At 43.8% G+C, this 16,259-nt stretch overlaps 1 protein-coding gene across 3 annotated transcripts in view; it reads left to right on the top strand.

Moving 5' to 3' along the window:
* Nucleotides 1-471: 471 nt before the first annotated feature.
* Nucleotides 472-16,259, top strand: part of VPS25 (E2F/DP family winged-helix DNA-binding domain-containing protein) — a 28,504-nt gene continuing 12,716 nt past the window's right edge. Inside the window, exons 1-5 of one of the 3 annotated variants that reach the window (XM_087395053.1) lie at nt 472-704; nt 817-886; nt 1,017-1,156; nt 1,350-1,403; nt 1,490-1,578. In XM_087395053.1, coding sequence (XP_087251179.1) covers nt 837-886; nt 1,017-1,156; nt 1,350-1,403; nt 1,490-1,578 — 333 coding nt within the window. In that variant the 5' untranslated portion in view covers nt 472-704; nt 817-836. Of the gene's footprint in view, nt 705-799; nt 887-1,016; nt 1,157-1,349; nt 1,404-1,489; nt 1,579-16,259 lie in introns of all 3 variants that reach the window. The other 2 variants (XM_087395049.1, XM_087395058.1) reach the window with 2 other exon arrangements.

Below are 16,259 nucleotides of genomic sequence, written 5' to 3'. Positions count from 1 at the left end.
CCTTTTTATACTCTTTAGGAAAAAAAAAAGAAAAGAGTAGACATTTTCTTGTAGCTTTTTTTTGCCTTTCATTTGCAAAGGGTGGTATGTTGCATATATGCTAATTGATGCCATATGCCATTTGGAATGAAAACATGTTCATGGCGACTATTTTACCATCCTCAATCTTTGATCATGAAATTCTAAGTAAGGATTGTGATTGATAAACATTTTAACTACAAATTGGATTCTAGCACAAGTTCTTGGCATAGTGTACCATTTTATTAGCTTGATAGACTTTATACAACCCATAGTTTGAAATGAGTTATATAGAGTCCATAGTGAGTTACCTTATCTATCATTACGTTGTCATAATATTAATTTTAGAGATATTTAAGTCAAAGAATATACTCAAATTAAATGGGACATAAGTTTCTCTTCTTTAAAAAAGAAAAGTTCAACATAAAGCTTTACAATTAGAAATTGCCTTCACATTTGCGAGCTCGTTGCAATGGATGTGGTGGCATAGTAATATATAGTTGGCATAGTTATATATAGTCCTCATGTCTATATGAGAAGCATTCATACATTCTGTATCAACATCTTGGTGCTCTTGATTGTCCAAAAGTGAAGAACCCATTAGTCTACCTTTGCCTAGTTGAAAAACCATCATCTTGCTGGTCCATGTACTTCACAAGGGCGTGTTGTTGTCAGTTATATTTTCGGTATGGAACTCATTCTTCTCAGAAAAGCTTCTTCTTCCTTACTCCCATTTGCGTCTCTCCTCTCGTTTGATTAAAATAAGCTGTTTCTTAAACAGCAAAACAACCTCTACAGTGGGCTGAAGAGTACTTCGCATGGAGGAGTTCCGATGGCCTTATTTCTTCAACTACCCGCCTTACTTCACGTAAGATCTCTGCTAACACCGTCACTAGCTGCTGAGTTCTTAGCTGTTGGCTATTCCAACTCTGGTATCAGGACCCACATCATCTTATTTTGCAAGTTGTTTTTCTGCTGAGAATCTTTGGATCTTACAGCCTGCAGCCCGTCAAGGATACTCGAGATAAGCAGATCCTATTGTGGAAAGAGCTCATCCTTAAGTATTGCAAACAGCACAAAATTTTCATCATCCGCCTCGAGGAAGATAGTCCTTTGTTTGTGAACACATCAATCGATAGTGAGTGACACAGAACCCACCCATAGTCAGGGGTATTTTAAGGTCGAAGATCAACGGGCTAGGCCTCAGAGTGTGACTTGTTGGGTCTAAGTTTATCTTCATTGAGAGAGAGTTCCAGCATGTGATATTAGTGAACTAATTACGTTGACTTACAAGCCTTGTTTTTGTCCATCTCTTCATGTTGGACGGACAGGGAAACTAAGTTATGAAGCTAGGGAACTTTTCCTGGGGGCACTAGTTGCAGAAGGTGAAGTGCTGATCTTAATGGCCATCTTTGTTGGGAGGATAAACGTTCTCTTTATATATTTATATTGTTTTTTGGGCATATTTCAGGCCGAGCTGAATGGCTAGATAAAGGACATAGAAGATGCTTGATTCTTTGGCGGAAAACTCAAGATTGGGCTGAGATTATCTTGCAATTTGTAAGCAAACCTCAACTTTCCATTAACCTCACGCTGGTAGCATTTTGAGTGCAAATATTTCATGGTGGTTTGAATTTCCTGGTCCTATGTTCCAATACATGTCAACATCTTACTCAGAGAAAGTTGTGAGAGAAGCACATGAGATGGGCAAACTTCCTTTCCATTTTTCATCTATGTGGCTAGAAAGAAGAATGTAGTGGCTGATGCACTTTCCAAAAGGCCATGTACGGAAGCTATGTCCAAGAAACCACAGGTATCTGCAGTTACTATTGCTTATCACAATGAGCTAGAGGCCATGAAGGAGTAGTATGCTATAGATGATGCTTTTGCACGTATTTATGATTAGCTTATGGAGGGGAATCGGCATGATCATTATACACTCAAGGAGGGATTCATGATGATGCACGGTAAGCTGTGTGTGACGCAGCCATTGAGGCATAAGGTGATCATTGAAAGTCATGCCCCACCGTATGCAGGACATAGGGGTATTGATGCTACAATCAAAGCAGTGGAGCACTACTTCTATTGGCCTTCTCTACGGAAGGATGTTGAGGCTTATGTCAGGACACGTATCATTTGCCAGAAGGTGAAGTATGACATGCAAAAGCAGCCCGATTTACTTCAGCCTTTGCCTATACCAGATAGACCATGGCAGAGCATTGCTATGGATTTTGTTTTTGATCTCCCTCGCACTCCTTCTGGTCATGATGGCATATGGACTATAATTTGCAGATTTAGCAAGACGGCTCACTTCATTCCAGTGAGGAAGAAGATTACAGTTGAGCAAATGGTAAAGGAATTCTTGAAGTTTATTTTCATGGGATGCCTGAGTCTATCGTGAGCAATAGAGATTCACGGATGACCAGCATTTTTTGGAGAGGTTTGTTTGATAACATGGGTACCTCACTGTTGTTTTCATCTTCATATCATCCACAATCTGATGGCCAGTCAGAAGAGGCAAATTCTACAGCATTGGATTTGCTACGTTGTTATGTGTCTGAGCACAAAGCAAAATGGGAACAATATTTGCCGCTGATTGAGTATGCATACAACAACACAGTGCATTCTTCCACTGGTAAGGCACCGTTTGAAATAGTGGAAGTTGGGAGAAAGGTTCTTCCTATTTCGCACACAAAAGAGAAGATATTTGTGGCTGATCAGTATGCGGAAGACTTACGGACAGCGTATGAAAAGGTTAAATATGCCCTTCAATGCAGCCAGGACAAGCAGAAAGAGCTGCAGATAAGCATTGCAGGAACCTGGTCTTCAAGGAAGGTGATTGATTTTTGCTGCGTTTTCTTAAGGCACATCTCAGGAGCAAGAAAGGAAAGGTAAAGCTGTATACCAAGCTAAATATGAGGTACTATGGGCCCTTTCAAGTTCTTGAGAAGATCAATGAGGTATGGACCATCCACAATGCTTTCCATGTTAGCTTGTTGAAGACTTTTCATGGAGAAGTGCCACAGGATATGCTAGTTGAAGAGTAACCTGAAGTTGATGAGCAAGATGAAGTCTTGATTCCTGAGCAGATTGTGGCACATAAGGATCGAAAGGTTAATGGTAGAGTTTCCAGACGTTATCGAGTGAAGTGCAAGAATTATTCTGCAAACGATGCGATCTGGATGGAGGAGAATGAATTCGTAGATTCACCACAGGTTTTGCAGCTCTACCTTGAGGCATTTGGTCTAGAGCCTACTGCGGTAGCAGCTCACTCCGGTTCAGCAGAGCACAGGTCTGGAGCATTACTGGATGCTCATGGGGAGGGTAGCGCCTCCGCTCCCACAGTGCAGACAGGCTCACAGGATATCTAGAGGTCGCTTGGTGGTTCAGTGATGCTATGCTATGGAATTGTATGCTCTAAGTATTGTGTTTGGGCAATGGCAATGGAACATGGTGGTTGTATTTTAGTGTTGTGAGAAGATAGAGTAAGATATATAGCCCTTTGTCAGTCAAAGGCCGGTTACAATGGTTCCCTTGTTTTGTATGGTTCAGTGATGCTATGCTATGCTATGGAATTGTCTGCTCTAAGTATTGTGTTTGGGCAATGGCAATGGAACATGGTGGTTGTATTTTGGTGTTGTGAGAAGATAGAGTAAGATTTACTGTCCTTTGTCAGTCAAAGGCCGGTTACATTGGCACTGTTATATGCAAATTCTAATATGGGCAAATATTGTTCCCAATTAGTTTGCCGTTTACTTACATATGCTCGAAGCATATCCTCAATGACTTGATCGACCCTTTTAGTTTGATCATCATAGAGACCGTCTAGCAGCTTTTAGCAGTCCGACATAGAGACCGTCTCATCAAATCAAGGAGACAGGAGCAGGGTCTCAGAGTTCGATCACAGATTTAGTCGTGTTGAAAGGGTAGGTTTCGAACTGAATGGAGTATCAGGGTACAAGATCCGACTAGCAAAGTTTACCACCGAGTTTGTTTCTTTATTTTTAGATGGAGTTCTTACTTCAATCATATTTGCCTTGTCTTTCTTCTTCTCATTGCAAAGCTTCTGAGTTATTGTTTTTGCCATAATAAGTGTAAGGATTGATTCTATAGCAATCTTTTTCAAGATGATTGGTCTTGCCACAGTGCTTATATGCTTTGTACTTGCCTTTTGATAACTTCACTTTAAGTGCTTGAGTTTGATCTTCTATCTTCCTTGAAGTCTTCTTTCTTTCTTCTTCTTGTAGAGCACTCTAGTGATGGTTGGGGAAAATCTTTCAAAGTAGTCACAACATAGTCAAAGTCGTGAGGCATACTCTTCAAGAGCACAACCATTGCATCATCTTCAGTGACTGGAGAGTTGACTGAGGCCAATTGTGTCATAAGACTCATCATAGTGCAGACATGAGTCGCAACTGTCACCACAATGTAAATATCCTAAGTCAAAGTACAGTTGACCATTTATTTGATCATAATTAAAGTGTTTTATATGTGTTAATTATGGTCAAAGAGTTCTTTTAATGGTCAAGGGATTGACTATGGTCAAAGATACTTGACTCTAGTCAAGTAAACCTGACTTTGGTCAAGGAGACTTGGTTTATTACCAAGAGGGTTAACTGCGGTTAGCCAGAGAACTACAGAGCTGACTACGGTCAGAGAGTGTTGACTTTGGTCAACAAGACTTGGCATACGCCAAGAGGGTTAACCCCGGTTAACCAAGATGTGCCAACTTCGGTCGAAGAGTTATGCCAACTTCGGTTGGAGAGTTATGCCAACTTCGGTTGGAGAGACTTGGCTATAATTAAGGCGCCTCGACCCTTGGTCAAAGCTCCTTAATTATAATCAAGAGTGTTGACTCCGGTCAACCAGAGAATAAATATATTTTTTTATATTTGTTTAGGTGTGCACATGTGTTCAGTGGGGACGCCCACCGTGACTAGAATTAGTCCACAGTGTGTTATTTGCATGCAAAGCGCTAACAATTAATGGGTGCCATGGTGGTGCGCTTTAATTAATTGTTGCAGGTACTAGGAAGAGTTATTTTTCCTAAGCGCTACGGGAGCCTGACAAGCATTTAGGAGGCGGTTCGTGTGACCAAGTACTTTGAAGACTCCAGAGTGCCCTTAGTGGCATGTAATAGGACTTGGTCTAGATTTTAGACAAGTGGCATGTTGCCAATTTGAAATGAGCTTGAAGCTCTTGTAATAAAGGGGATTTTTCACGTTTTGAAAGAGAGTATTAGACAGCTCTACACTGAACTTTTGTAACAGATTCTCTTCGAGTAATAAAAGTACCTTCGGGGGGGTCCAGCCCGACATGTTGTCCTGGGCCCTAGTGTCTCTGTTGAGAGAGAGAGAGAGAGAGAGAGAGAGGGAGAGCAGAAAAGAAAGTGTACTTTCTGGTTATTACGAAGGAAGTTTCGTTCACAATTATTGTTGTCTCTCAGAAGAGCGAGATGGAATTCGAAGAACGTGAGGGATTTCATAGGGATTATATTGGTATCAGAGCCAAGGCTCATGGCCTTCCTAGGTTGTGACGATCTAGTGAGGAGGCAATAGTGGCTAACGGGCAGAGATAGCGCAAATTGTTCAGTTTTGGATTGTATGCTGAAGCTAGACTATACGCAAGTGTGAAGGAAGGCACCTGAGGCAAGATACGCTGGTGATGGCGTGGGCACAAGGGGTGCTGGCTAGTAGGCCTGGGGTCTCATGCCTATGACGGCGTAAGGACGCCTCTAACGGAGAGTCAAAGCGAATGAAGCGATCAAATTGCCAACGAGCGAAGTAGCTGCTGGGTATCGTGTGAACGCTCGAAATGATTTTTGGCTTCCTGTGTCATTTTGCATACCCTGGTGAAGGTGATAGCGCTCGAGGAGGCTATGCTATGACGAATTGTTGAGTAGATGGTTTCATCACATGGGTGATCCCGTTATATATTGCGCAACGATTGGCGAGGCTTCCATGAAGGCATATATGGAGCAGGCCCGTGGCTCGACATAAGTTTCATAATGGAGATTAATTGCGCTGGTTACGTTGAGTGCTGACGGAAGCTTTCATCTTTCTTTTCTCGCCGGACGTGAAGGCGCGATGTGCGAAACTTTGGAGAATTCCGTCGTCTGCGCGTATTTTCTCAGCCAAGGTTCAACCTTAGGCTGATGTGGAAGCCAACGTGGCAACCAAGGTGACGTGGCAAGCAAGACACCAGCTGACGTGGCAGTACATGTGGCATCCAGATCAGGTAGCTGATGTGGCAGACAGCTCAGCAGATGACGTGGCAAGACACGTGGCAGGCTGATATGGCTAACCAGTGGTTAAGTTTAACTCTGGCTAGTTAACCCTGGTCAGAGGTCTAGCTAACTTGACCCAACCAGACTAATTTGGTCACTGTAACCAGACTGTGACTAGTCCAGTTAGTCTAGTTGCAGACTAACCAGACCAGAACCAGTCAGTCTGGTTAGAGTAACTAACCAGTTACTCCATCTGGTTACTGTTCTTTGAAAAAAAAAAAAAAAGGACAGTTGCAGAGACTGTTTCTGCTAGCAGATTTCACCTGCCTGTCAGACTTCTACTGTCAGAAAAGCAGCAGCAGCAGAAAAACAGAGAAATCAGAGATTTGCAGAAAAAGAAAATGCATGCCTTTGTGCACTGGGAAGATGAATCAGATGCTTCTGAGTGCTTTTTGCAGTAGCCAGAAAAAGGGCAATACAATTGTTGATGCTTTAGCAATTTTGTGGGTTTATGCTTTGAACTGATAGCCCAATTACTGGCACAAGTTGTGAATGCAAGACATCTCTTGTTGAGGTATTTTTCTGTTGGAAAAGCAAAGGTAGTTGTGCATCAGTTACCTACACGGTGTGTGAAAAAAAAATTTGCAGATCTCAGAATATGGATCAATCACCTATCCAGTGGGATTCACAAGATAGGGATGTACATCCAAGACAGAGAAGTGTGCAGCAAACTCAACAAGAATTTGAACAGATGGTACATGCTCGTATACAAGAGATGGAAAATCTCAGAAAGGATCCAAGGGCTCGGCATTTGTTTCAAGCAGAAGCTATGCCTAATGCAGTATATGACGTGCCAATGCCAGAGGCACACTCTCGTGTATAGTCTGAGAAAGAGAGATCTCATAGGGGATGGTCTCATAGCAGGAAGAGATCGAGGCATCATCACCAATCTCCTAGTCCATCACCGTCTACCTCGAGTTCGACTTCTGTATCTTCTTCTTCCTTATCAGATAAACCATCCAGGAAAAGAAGAAAACATAAGAAGTCTAGGAAGAGAGAGTCTTCCAGAGAGACCAAGGAATTTAAAGAGGGAGGTAAATCTGTCAAGTTTATGACCTACAATGGACAGTATGGTCATACAGACAAAGCATTGCAGTTCATCAGGCAGTTTGATGCTGCATTCGGCACAGAAAAGTTTTCAGAATCCTCCAAGTTAAGAATGGTCAGTTTGCACTTGACAGCAACAGCTAGTGCATGGTGGCGTGCACAGACCACAGATGGGTCAGCCCCAAGGAAGTGGAAGGACTTCAAGAAAGCCTTCTACCAGCAGTTTATGCCTAAACAGTTTAGAGACCATGTTCTTCAAGATTGGGACGGTTTGCATATGGATGCAGGAGATACAGTGGATGTGTACAACCAAAAGTTTTGGGATGCTTATTTGCAGGTTGCACCTTTCAAAAAGATCTCCAAAGGGACCCAAATGAGAAAGTACAGAGCAGGTCTCACTCCAAGAATTCAGGCAGTAGGTGAATGCTTTGGGGGCAAAGAACATTCAAGACCTTATGCATTCAGCTTCAGTAGCTAGTCTTGTGCCGTTACAAGATCCATCTACAGTGCTATCCTTGCATGCAGGACATGCTGATAGAAAGAAAACTGATTTTTCAAAATTAGAAAAGAAAGAGTACCCCAAGGTTGAAAAGAAAGGGTTTCAGCCTCAGAAGCCGAGGGGTATTGAGTTTTCAAAGGCTTATAAAGGCAAATCTCTATTCACCCCTGAACAAATAGCTGAATTCCGTAGAGATGGAAAATGCTTCAGGTGCGGCAAAGAGGGGCATGTGGCTGCCCAGTGCCCAGAAAAGCCTTCAACTTCGAAGGGAAAAGAGGCAGAGAAGCCACGAGGACCGCAAAAGCCAATGGCGGGGGGGATTCCTGACATACTGGGTCATGCTTCAAACCTAGAAGAACGAGAATTGCTGCTATCATGGGGCAAAGTTAGAGACCAGCAAGCGCTAATTTTATTTGATCCAGGGGCTACTGATAATTTCATATCAGAGGATCTAGCCCTGAGGCTGGGAATAAAGACGGAGGAGTTGGGCAGGACTTTGGATGCCATCAGATGTTCTGTGGGAATCATGTGCCAGTCACTTCCTTGATAGGGAAGCTCCGTCTTCATGTACAGAGTTATGTGGATCAGGAAGACTTCTTCATTTCTCCACTGAAACATCATGATGTAGTCTTGGGAATGCCTTGGTTTCATCGCAAGGCAGTGAAGTTGACTCTTCCTGAAAGAGTGCTGGAGTTTGTGCATAGGGGAAAAAATCAGCGTTTAATTGCCAGGAATAAAGGGGAGACTATCCCCATTGTATCTGATGTTACATGTGGTAAAGCAATAAAGTCTGCAATTTCTGCGTACATGGTTTTTGTAAAAGAAAAAGAGAATGATATGCATGCTGAAATGAATGATGCAGACAAAGATAAGTTTCAGTTTCTTGTAAACTTTAAAGATTGCTTTTCTGATACTTTGCCAGGGGAGTTATCCCCAGAGAGACTAGAAGATCATCAGATAGAGTTAATGCCTGGTAGTGAGCCACCAAACAGACCACCTTATAGAGTCAGTGCGACTCAGAGAGAGGAGATTATGGCTCAGGTACAGGTGGTGCGCTTTAATTAATTGTTGGAGGTACTAGGAAGAGTTATTTTTCCTAAGCGCTACGGGAGCCTGACAAGCATCTAGGAGGCGGTTCGTGTGACCAAGTGCTTTGAAGACTCCAGAGTGCCCTTAGTGGCATGTAATAGGACTTAGTCTAGATTTTAGACAAGTGGCATGTTGCCAATTTGAAATGAGCTTGAAGCTCTTGTAATAAAGGGGATTTTTCACGTTTTGAAAGAGAGTATCAGACAGCTCTACGCTGAACTTTTGTAACAGATTCTCTTCAAGTAATAAAAATACCTTCGGGGAGGTCCAGCCCGACATGTTGTCCTGGGCCCTAGTGTCTCTGTTGAGAGAGAGAGAGAGAGAGAGAGAGAGAGAGAGGGAGAGCAGAAAAGGAAGTTTCGTTCACAATTATTGCTCTCTCAGAAGAGCGAGATGGAATTCAAAGAGCGTGAGGGATTTCATAGGGATTATAGCAACAGTGTCTCCATCCATCTTTAATCAAAAAACTTAATCTTCAAAGTCAATTTAGAGTTATGAGAGCTAGCACCAAATAGCACATCTACTTATGCCAAGCCTCATAAGGAGATTGCAAATCTGAAATATGATGCACATAATCATCTCCCAAACCTAATGCAATAATTGCATAAGCACTTCAGCCTCCTACAGCTCCTCCTCAGCCCCCTCTGAACAGCCTGACACTCACCCCCAGTGGCCCTCTGACCAGCCTCAGCCTTTGGCATCAGTTCAGCCCTCTGGGAAGTTGTTCATGCAACGCATCAGACGGGGAGTCGGGACAGCGAATGGAGGAAGATTTGGGTCTGTTTCAGCAGCTCTTTTCAGTTATCTCTTACAGTTTTACACAGCTCATTCTCAGCTCTTTATTTCAGTCATCTCTCAGCTTTCTTATAGGACCTATCACTGCATTCTGGTGGACAGCACAAGCCTCTCCCTTGCCTTGCAGAAGCGTCCTACATCATCAGTGTGGACAGCATCAAGGTCTCGGTATTGGTCGGTGTTGCCTCTCAAGACTTTGGGTCTGCTCTACGTGTGCATAGTGAGCTCTTCAGAAGTGTGTTCCGTGCTCTTTCGAAGAGTGTTCTTTGTATTTCTCGGGCAAATTCTCCCTTGATTTGGGGAGGGGGCCCTTAGTGGGTATCGGTTATCGACTCTACTCTCTCTCTACCCTCATCTTCTTTCTCTCTCTATGGTATACAACGCTAATTCCTTGGTAAAGGTTTAAAGATCTTGTTGTGAATTAGACGATTAGATTGCCGTCGCATGTTACATTGGTATCAGAGCTTCGGTCTGTATCCAGCTTGACTACCGCAAGTGTATGGTTGTGTTGAGATCTTGAAAGAACACACAATCAAGCGCCATGGAAGGGTCAGGAAAAGGACTCAACCTTGAAGACTTTGAAGAGGAGAAAGACTACCCACAAGATACGCTTCCGCTAAGTGCTCAAGAAGTGATGGCGAATCTTCGAGAGCAGAATCGGGTTCTCCTACAGCAACTCCAAGAACATTCATCCTATCTAGAAGAAAGCAAAAGACAGCTGGACCAGACAAAACAACGCTTGGAGGAAAAAGAAGTAGAAAAGCTGCTAGAAGAAAGGGGAACCACAAATTTCAAAAAACTGCTCTTGTGGATGCGTGAGGAACACAAAAATGAGGAGGCATTGCGATACGCAGAGCTCGCCCAGGCAGAGAGGCAACAAAAGCTAGATCGAGAGGCGATGCTTCTCCAACACAAACAGATGTTAGCCGCTATGCAGGCAAGTTTGAGTGCAGTAGCTGTTACCGCCACAGCTTCGTCATCGACAAAGGTAATACCACTCACTTTTTCCACTCCAAATTTTGTTAAGTATGATGGTAAGTGTGACCATTCAGCAATTTTGCAATTTATTCATCAATTTATAGCTCATTTTCCATTAGCGCGGATTCAAGATGAGCAAGACAAAGTCCACCTCGCAACCCCTCATCTTATGGGTGAGGCGGTGACCTGGTGTTGGGTGTGACGGAGGGTGTCAAGATGAAGTGATTCATTAAAGGATTGGATACCAACATCCGTTATACCATTCGGAACTTCGACGCACCGAATTACGAGCGAGCGTTGATTCTCGCACAGAATCCGGAGAGATGCTGAAAGGGGGGGAAAAACAAGCAGGTCCATAAAGATTCCAAAGCCCCGCAGCAGTCAAACAACACAGCAGGTAAGGATCAAAAGAAAGACAACCAGTTTCAAAAGAAAGACGGCCAGGCTTTTGGTCAAAAGAGGGAGTCCAAGCCCAAGATGACTCCAGATGAGAAGGCTAAAGCGGGCATTACAGGAGGCTATCTACATTCCGGCGAGCAGAAGCGGTACCACCAAGAACATCGCTACTTTCATTGCCACCACATCGTTGGGCATGGCAAGAAGGATTGTCCGAAGTGGGTTGCCGAGAAGGCTGTGAAAGTGCCTACTTCGTCCGTCACCAATGTATTGGCGCTTCCAACCCCGCCTCCACTCTCAACTACGAATGTCGTCTTCCTTGCTTTGAACGCCGTTCCCACGGTGGTCTTTCAGAGTAGTAAGGAGGGCGATTTCTCAGATCAAAAGAATGTGCTCATTCGAGCGTACGGCACAGCTAACGGGCATCAGTTTATTGTCATGTTCGATATGGGGAGTTCAGAAGATGCCATCTCCCCTCAACTTGCCAAGACAGTGGGGTGCACCTTGGTGCCTCACAAGCTTGCAGTGGATAGGTTCACTCGGCTTGCGTACACACATCACGCATAAGGCCATCCATTTCACTTTTTTAGTTCAGAAGGCAATGCTTACATGGGATTTTATTTTGACTCCTTTGATGGGGTGCGACATGATCCTCGGGATTCAGTGGTTCCGTGAGCATGTACCGATGCCTGATTGGTGGCAGGACACCTTCACTATTGTGGAAGTTTTACCTCGAGCCCGCCATGACACGCTGCGATCGGAGCATACCAAGGATTCCGTTAATCTCGCATATTCAAGCAGGTCGCGCCACCCGCAACGATGCCATGTGTGCACTGGTCTACATCCAGTGCCAAATCATTGCAGTTCAAGCTGCTTTTCTGATGGAGCAAGCAATGGTGGATCTACTCCAAGAGTTCCAAGACATCATGCTCCAGGATGATTTGCCATCTCAGCTTCCTCCCAAATGAGAGGATGAGAGAGAGTGAGCTGAGTAGGAAGAGAGCACACCGACACACACACAAGGACACAAGGAGTGTGGGGATAATTGAAAGTATGTGTGTACCTTCCCAAGCACACAGTCAACCTTTTATAAGGATAAGGTTATAACACTAAGTACACTGTACTTAGTGTACTTAACAAATAAAAGTACTAACTGTACTTAAGTGTACTAACTGTACTTGGGTGGCCATAGTGCCTTTACCCCAACAACCTCCCACTTAAAGGCAATATGCCCTCAAGTAAAAATAAATGAGGCTCAACCTATACCCATCAACTGTCGGCAATGTGCAAACCGCTCTGCAGGCAAGCCTTTTGTCAACAAATCTGCTGGATTATCATCTGTGTGAATCTTGACAAGCTGAATCAGCTTATCATCTATTACCTCCCTGATGAAGTGATACTTCACATCAATGTGTTTTGTCTTTGCATGAAAGACAGGATTGTGTGCCAACTGAATAGCACTCTGACTGTCACAATGCAACAATGGAATATCACCTGTAATGCCCAAGTCTCCCACTAGCCGAGATAACCATAAGGCCTCCTTGCATGCCTCTGTGGCTGCAAATATATTCAGCTTCCGTGGTAGACAAGGCTATGCACTGCTGCATCCTTGACATCCATGACACTGCACCTCCAGTGAATGTATAAACATAACCGGTAGTAGACTTCCGGTTATCTGGATGACCAGCAAAATCTGAATCCACATAACCATGCACCTTTGCATCTCGCTTGCCAAAGCATATGCACAAATCCTGTGTGCCCTTCAGGTATCTCATGATACCTTTCACTGCATTCCAATGCTTCTTGCCTGGATTTGCCATATATCTGCTAACCACTCCCACTGCAAACGCAATATCAGGTGTGGTGGCAACCATGGCATACATGAGACTGCCACAAGTTGAAGCATACGGAATCTTGGCCATTTCAGCCCTATCAGCATCTGAGTGTGGGCTGTCCATTGCACTGAGTTTCACATATGGAGGCAATGGAGAACTAAGGGTCTTCCCCCCCTCCATATGAAACCTGTGCAATACTTTGCCATTATATTTGGTCTGAGACAAATACAACAAACGCTGTCCCCTGTCTCTCCGTATCCGCATTCCCAGTATGTGATTTGCATCACCAAGGTCCTTCATATCAAAGGTTTCATGCAATCTTTTCTTAAGGTCATCAAGCTCCTTACGAGCTTTACCAGCAATAAGCATGTCATCCACATATAAAATGAGAATGATTAAGCTGCCATTTGCAGCCCTTTTGGTATATAAGCAGTGATCGTCATCACTTCTCCTGAAACCTTGGGACTTCATGAAGGTATCAAATTTCTTATACCATTCCCTTGGTGCCTGTTTCAGCCCGTAAAGGCTCTTTTTAAGCTTGCATACAAGTGACTCCTTGCCCTTGATTGCAAATCCTTCTGGCTGCTGCATGTAGATCTCCTCATGAAGATCACCGTGAAGAAAGGCTGTCTTCACATCCATTTGGCATAATTCCAAATTCTCACATGCAACCAAAGCAAGTACAATCCTGAGTGTGGTCATCTTAACCACTGGAGAAAAGATCTCATCAAAATCGACACCATACTCCTGCTTAAAGCCCTTGGCAACCAACATGGCTTTATACCTTGGCTTAGCTCCAAGTGTGACTTTCAATCTATACACCCACTTGCATGGCAGTACTTTCATGCCTTTAGGCAATTGCACCAATTCCCAAGTACCATTTTTATGGAGACTGTCCATTTCAAACTTCATGGCTAGTTCCCATAGCCTTTTATCATGCATTTGCACGGCTTCCTTGTAAGAGGAAGGTTCTCCACAGTCTGTAAGCATAATAAAATCTGCTCCTGGAACAAATCTGTCTGGCGGTTTCATTTGTCGAGTGGACCTTCGAACCCATTGGTCTTGCTGTCCAACTTGCTGCTCACCTAAAACAGGTGGCTGTTCCAGTAGATCAGGCTGCAGAATTATGCATGGGAGGTCTTCCAAAGGTGGCATGTCCCGTAGTACATCTTCCGCCACTGTGGGCTGTCCATTTGGACCTGCTGCAGCATCATGCATTGGCTGATTACGCTGCTGTTGTGGCTGATTCGCAGCTTGCCTGAATTGTACAGGATGTCCTGAGTCATCAATGTCAACCTCTGAAGCATCAGAAGGCTTATCTGCTGCCTTAAACATACATGACTTATCAAATAAGACATCATTGCTGCGTATTAGCTTCTTATTCACAGGATCCCATAGGCGGTAACCCATCTCACCACTGTCACCATATCCAAGAAAAATGCATTTAAGAGACTTAGGATCAAGCTTGCTGCGATCTTCTCTGCGTATATGCACGTATGCAGTGCAGCCAAAGACCCTCAAGTGCTTATAGGAAGGAGGTTTTCCTGTCCAAAGCTCCTCTGGCACTCTGCCATCTAGTCTTTTATTTGGTGACCTATTGATGAGGTGTACTGCTGTTTTTACAGCCTCAGCCCAAAATCCATGAGGTAAAGCAGCATGTGACATCATAGAGCGGGACTTTTCCTGTATGGTTCTATTCATACGCTCTGCAGTGCCGTTTTGCACTGGACTGTAAGGAGCAGTGAGTTCTCTTTTAATACCTCTAGCATCACAAAATGCATTGAATGCATTAGACATATACTCCCCACCGTTATCTAACCGCAAAGCCTTCAGTGTTCTGCCTGTTTGGTTCTCAACCATAGCAAGCCATTTCTGGAACACTGGAAAGACATCACTCTTCAATCGAAGAGGATACACCCACACCTTCCTTGTGGAATCATCTATAAATGTGACAAAGTACCGTGCACCTCCAAGTGAAGGACTAGGCATCTCACACACGTCTGTATGCACAAGCTCAAGTTGAGCATTTTTATGTCCTAATCTCCTTTTATGAGGACACTGTAACTGTCTACCATATATGCAGTGCTCACAAAACTTTAAATCAGAAAATTTAAGAGACGGTGTAGCCAAGGCGAGCCAATTGCTCCATTCCACTTATGCTCATATGTCCCATCCGGCTATGCCACATAGAAATATTCGGCAGCTCGGTGGCATGAATATCAGCATGATTACATACTTTAGCATGGAGAGTATACATTGTGTCAACCTTAGAGCCTCTGGCAACAACCAGGGCACCTTTGGTGACCTTCCAGAAACCATGACCAAAGCTGGTCACAAAACCTTCGTCATCCAACATGCCAGTAGAAATCAGATTTTTCTTGACTTCAGGTACATGCCTGACATTGTGAAGCATAAGCTGAGTACCATCAGCAAATACAAGCTTGACATCTCCAACACCGACAATACTGCATGCATGATTATCCCCTAGAAAAACGACTCCATTACTGCCTGCTGCATACCTTACAAGCAATTCTTTGTAAGGTGTAACATGGAATGAGGCACCTGAGTCAATGATCCAAGAGTGCATGTCTGCAAAATTTCCTGCATGGAGAGAATGAGCATCCAAAGTAGAGAGAAATAGAACCTCTCCCTCACTGTCATAACCGTGTGTAGAATGAAGCTCTTCAATCTTCACACTGCTCTTGCCATTGCTTACTGGTACAATTGCCTTTGCATTTGACGCATCAGTGTTTTTGGCTTTGTCTCTCTTATCATTTTTCAGTTTAAAGCACTGCTTTTTGGTATGTCCCTTTTTGCCACAGTAGTAGCACTCAACATCTTTGTTGGAGCGGGACTTGCTCCTCCCTTTTCCCCTTTCCTGAGATTTGCCTCTTTGCTGACTTCTCCCCCTTGCATTTAAGGCATTGTTAGGCTTTACTGCATCTTGAGCTTTCAGCTTCTGCTCTTCTTGCAAAATCAACCGTGTGATATCTGAAAAACTTATGAAAGTATTTGCATTTGTTACAGCTGTGGTGAATGTATCCCAACTTTCAGGAAGAGAGATCAAGAGTGCCATACCCTTGGTTTCCTCATCCACCACATACTTTTGATTTGCAAGTTGAGTGACAATTGAATTAAACTCATTGAGATGTGCATCCATGGAGGTCCCTTCCTTCATCTTCAGATTGAAGAACTTGCGCAACCAATATATCTTTGTGGCTACACTTTGCTGCTCATATGTGTCCTGTAGCTTTTTCCACACACCCCAGGCTGTTTTTTCACCATCCACATTCCAAACAACACTCTCATGGAGTGA

This window comes from Dipteris shenzhenensis, chromosome 2 (assembly GCF_047967505.1).
Source record: "Dipteris shenzhenensis isolate YYH24624 ecotype China chromosome 2, Dip_SZ_1.0, whole genome shotgun sequence".
In the NCBI taxonomy this organism is placed as follows: domain Eukaryota; kingdom Viridiplantae; phylum Streptophyta; class Polypodiopsida; order Gleicheniales; family Dipteridaceae; genus Dipteris; species Dipteris shenzhenensis.
The sequence above is the reverse complement of the archived record's forward strand: the minus strand, read 5'-3'. Positions and strand labels throughout refer to the sequence as shown.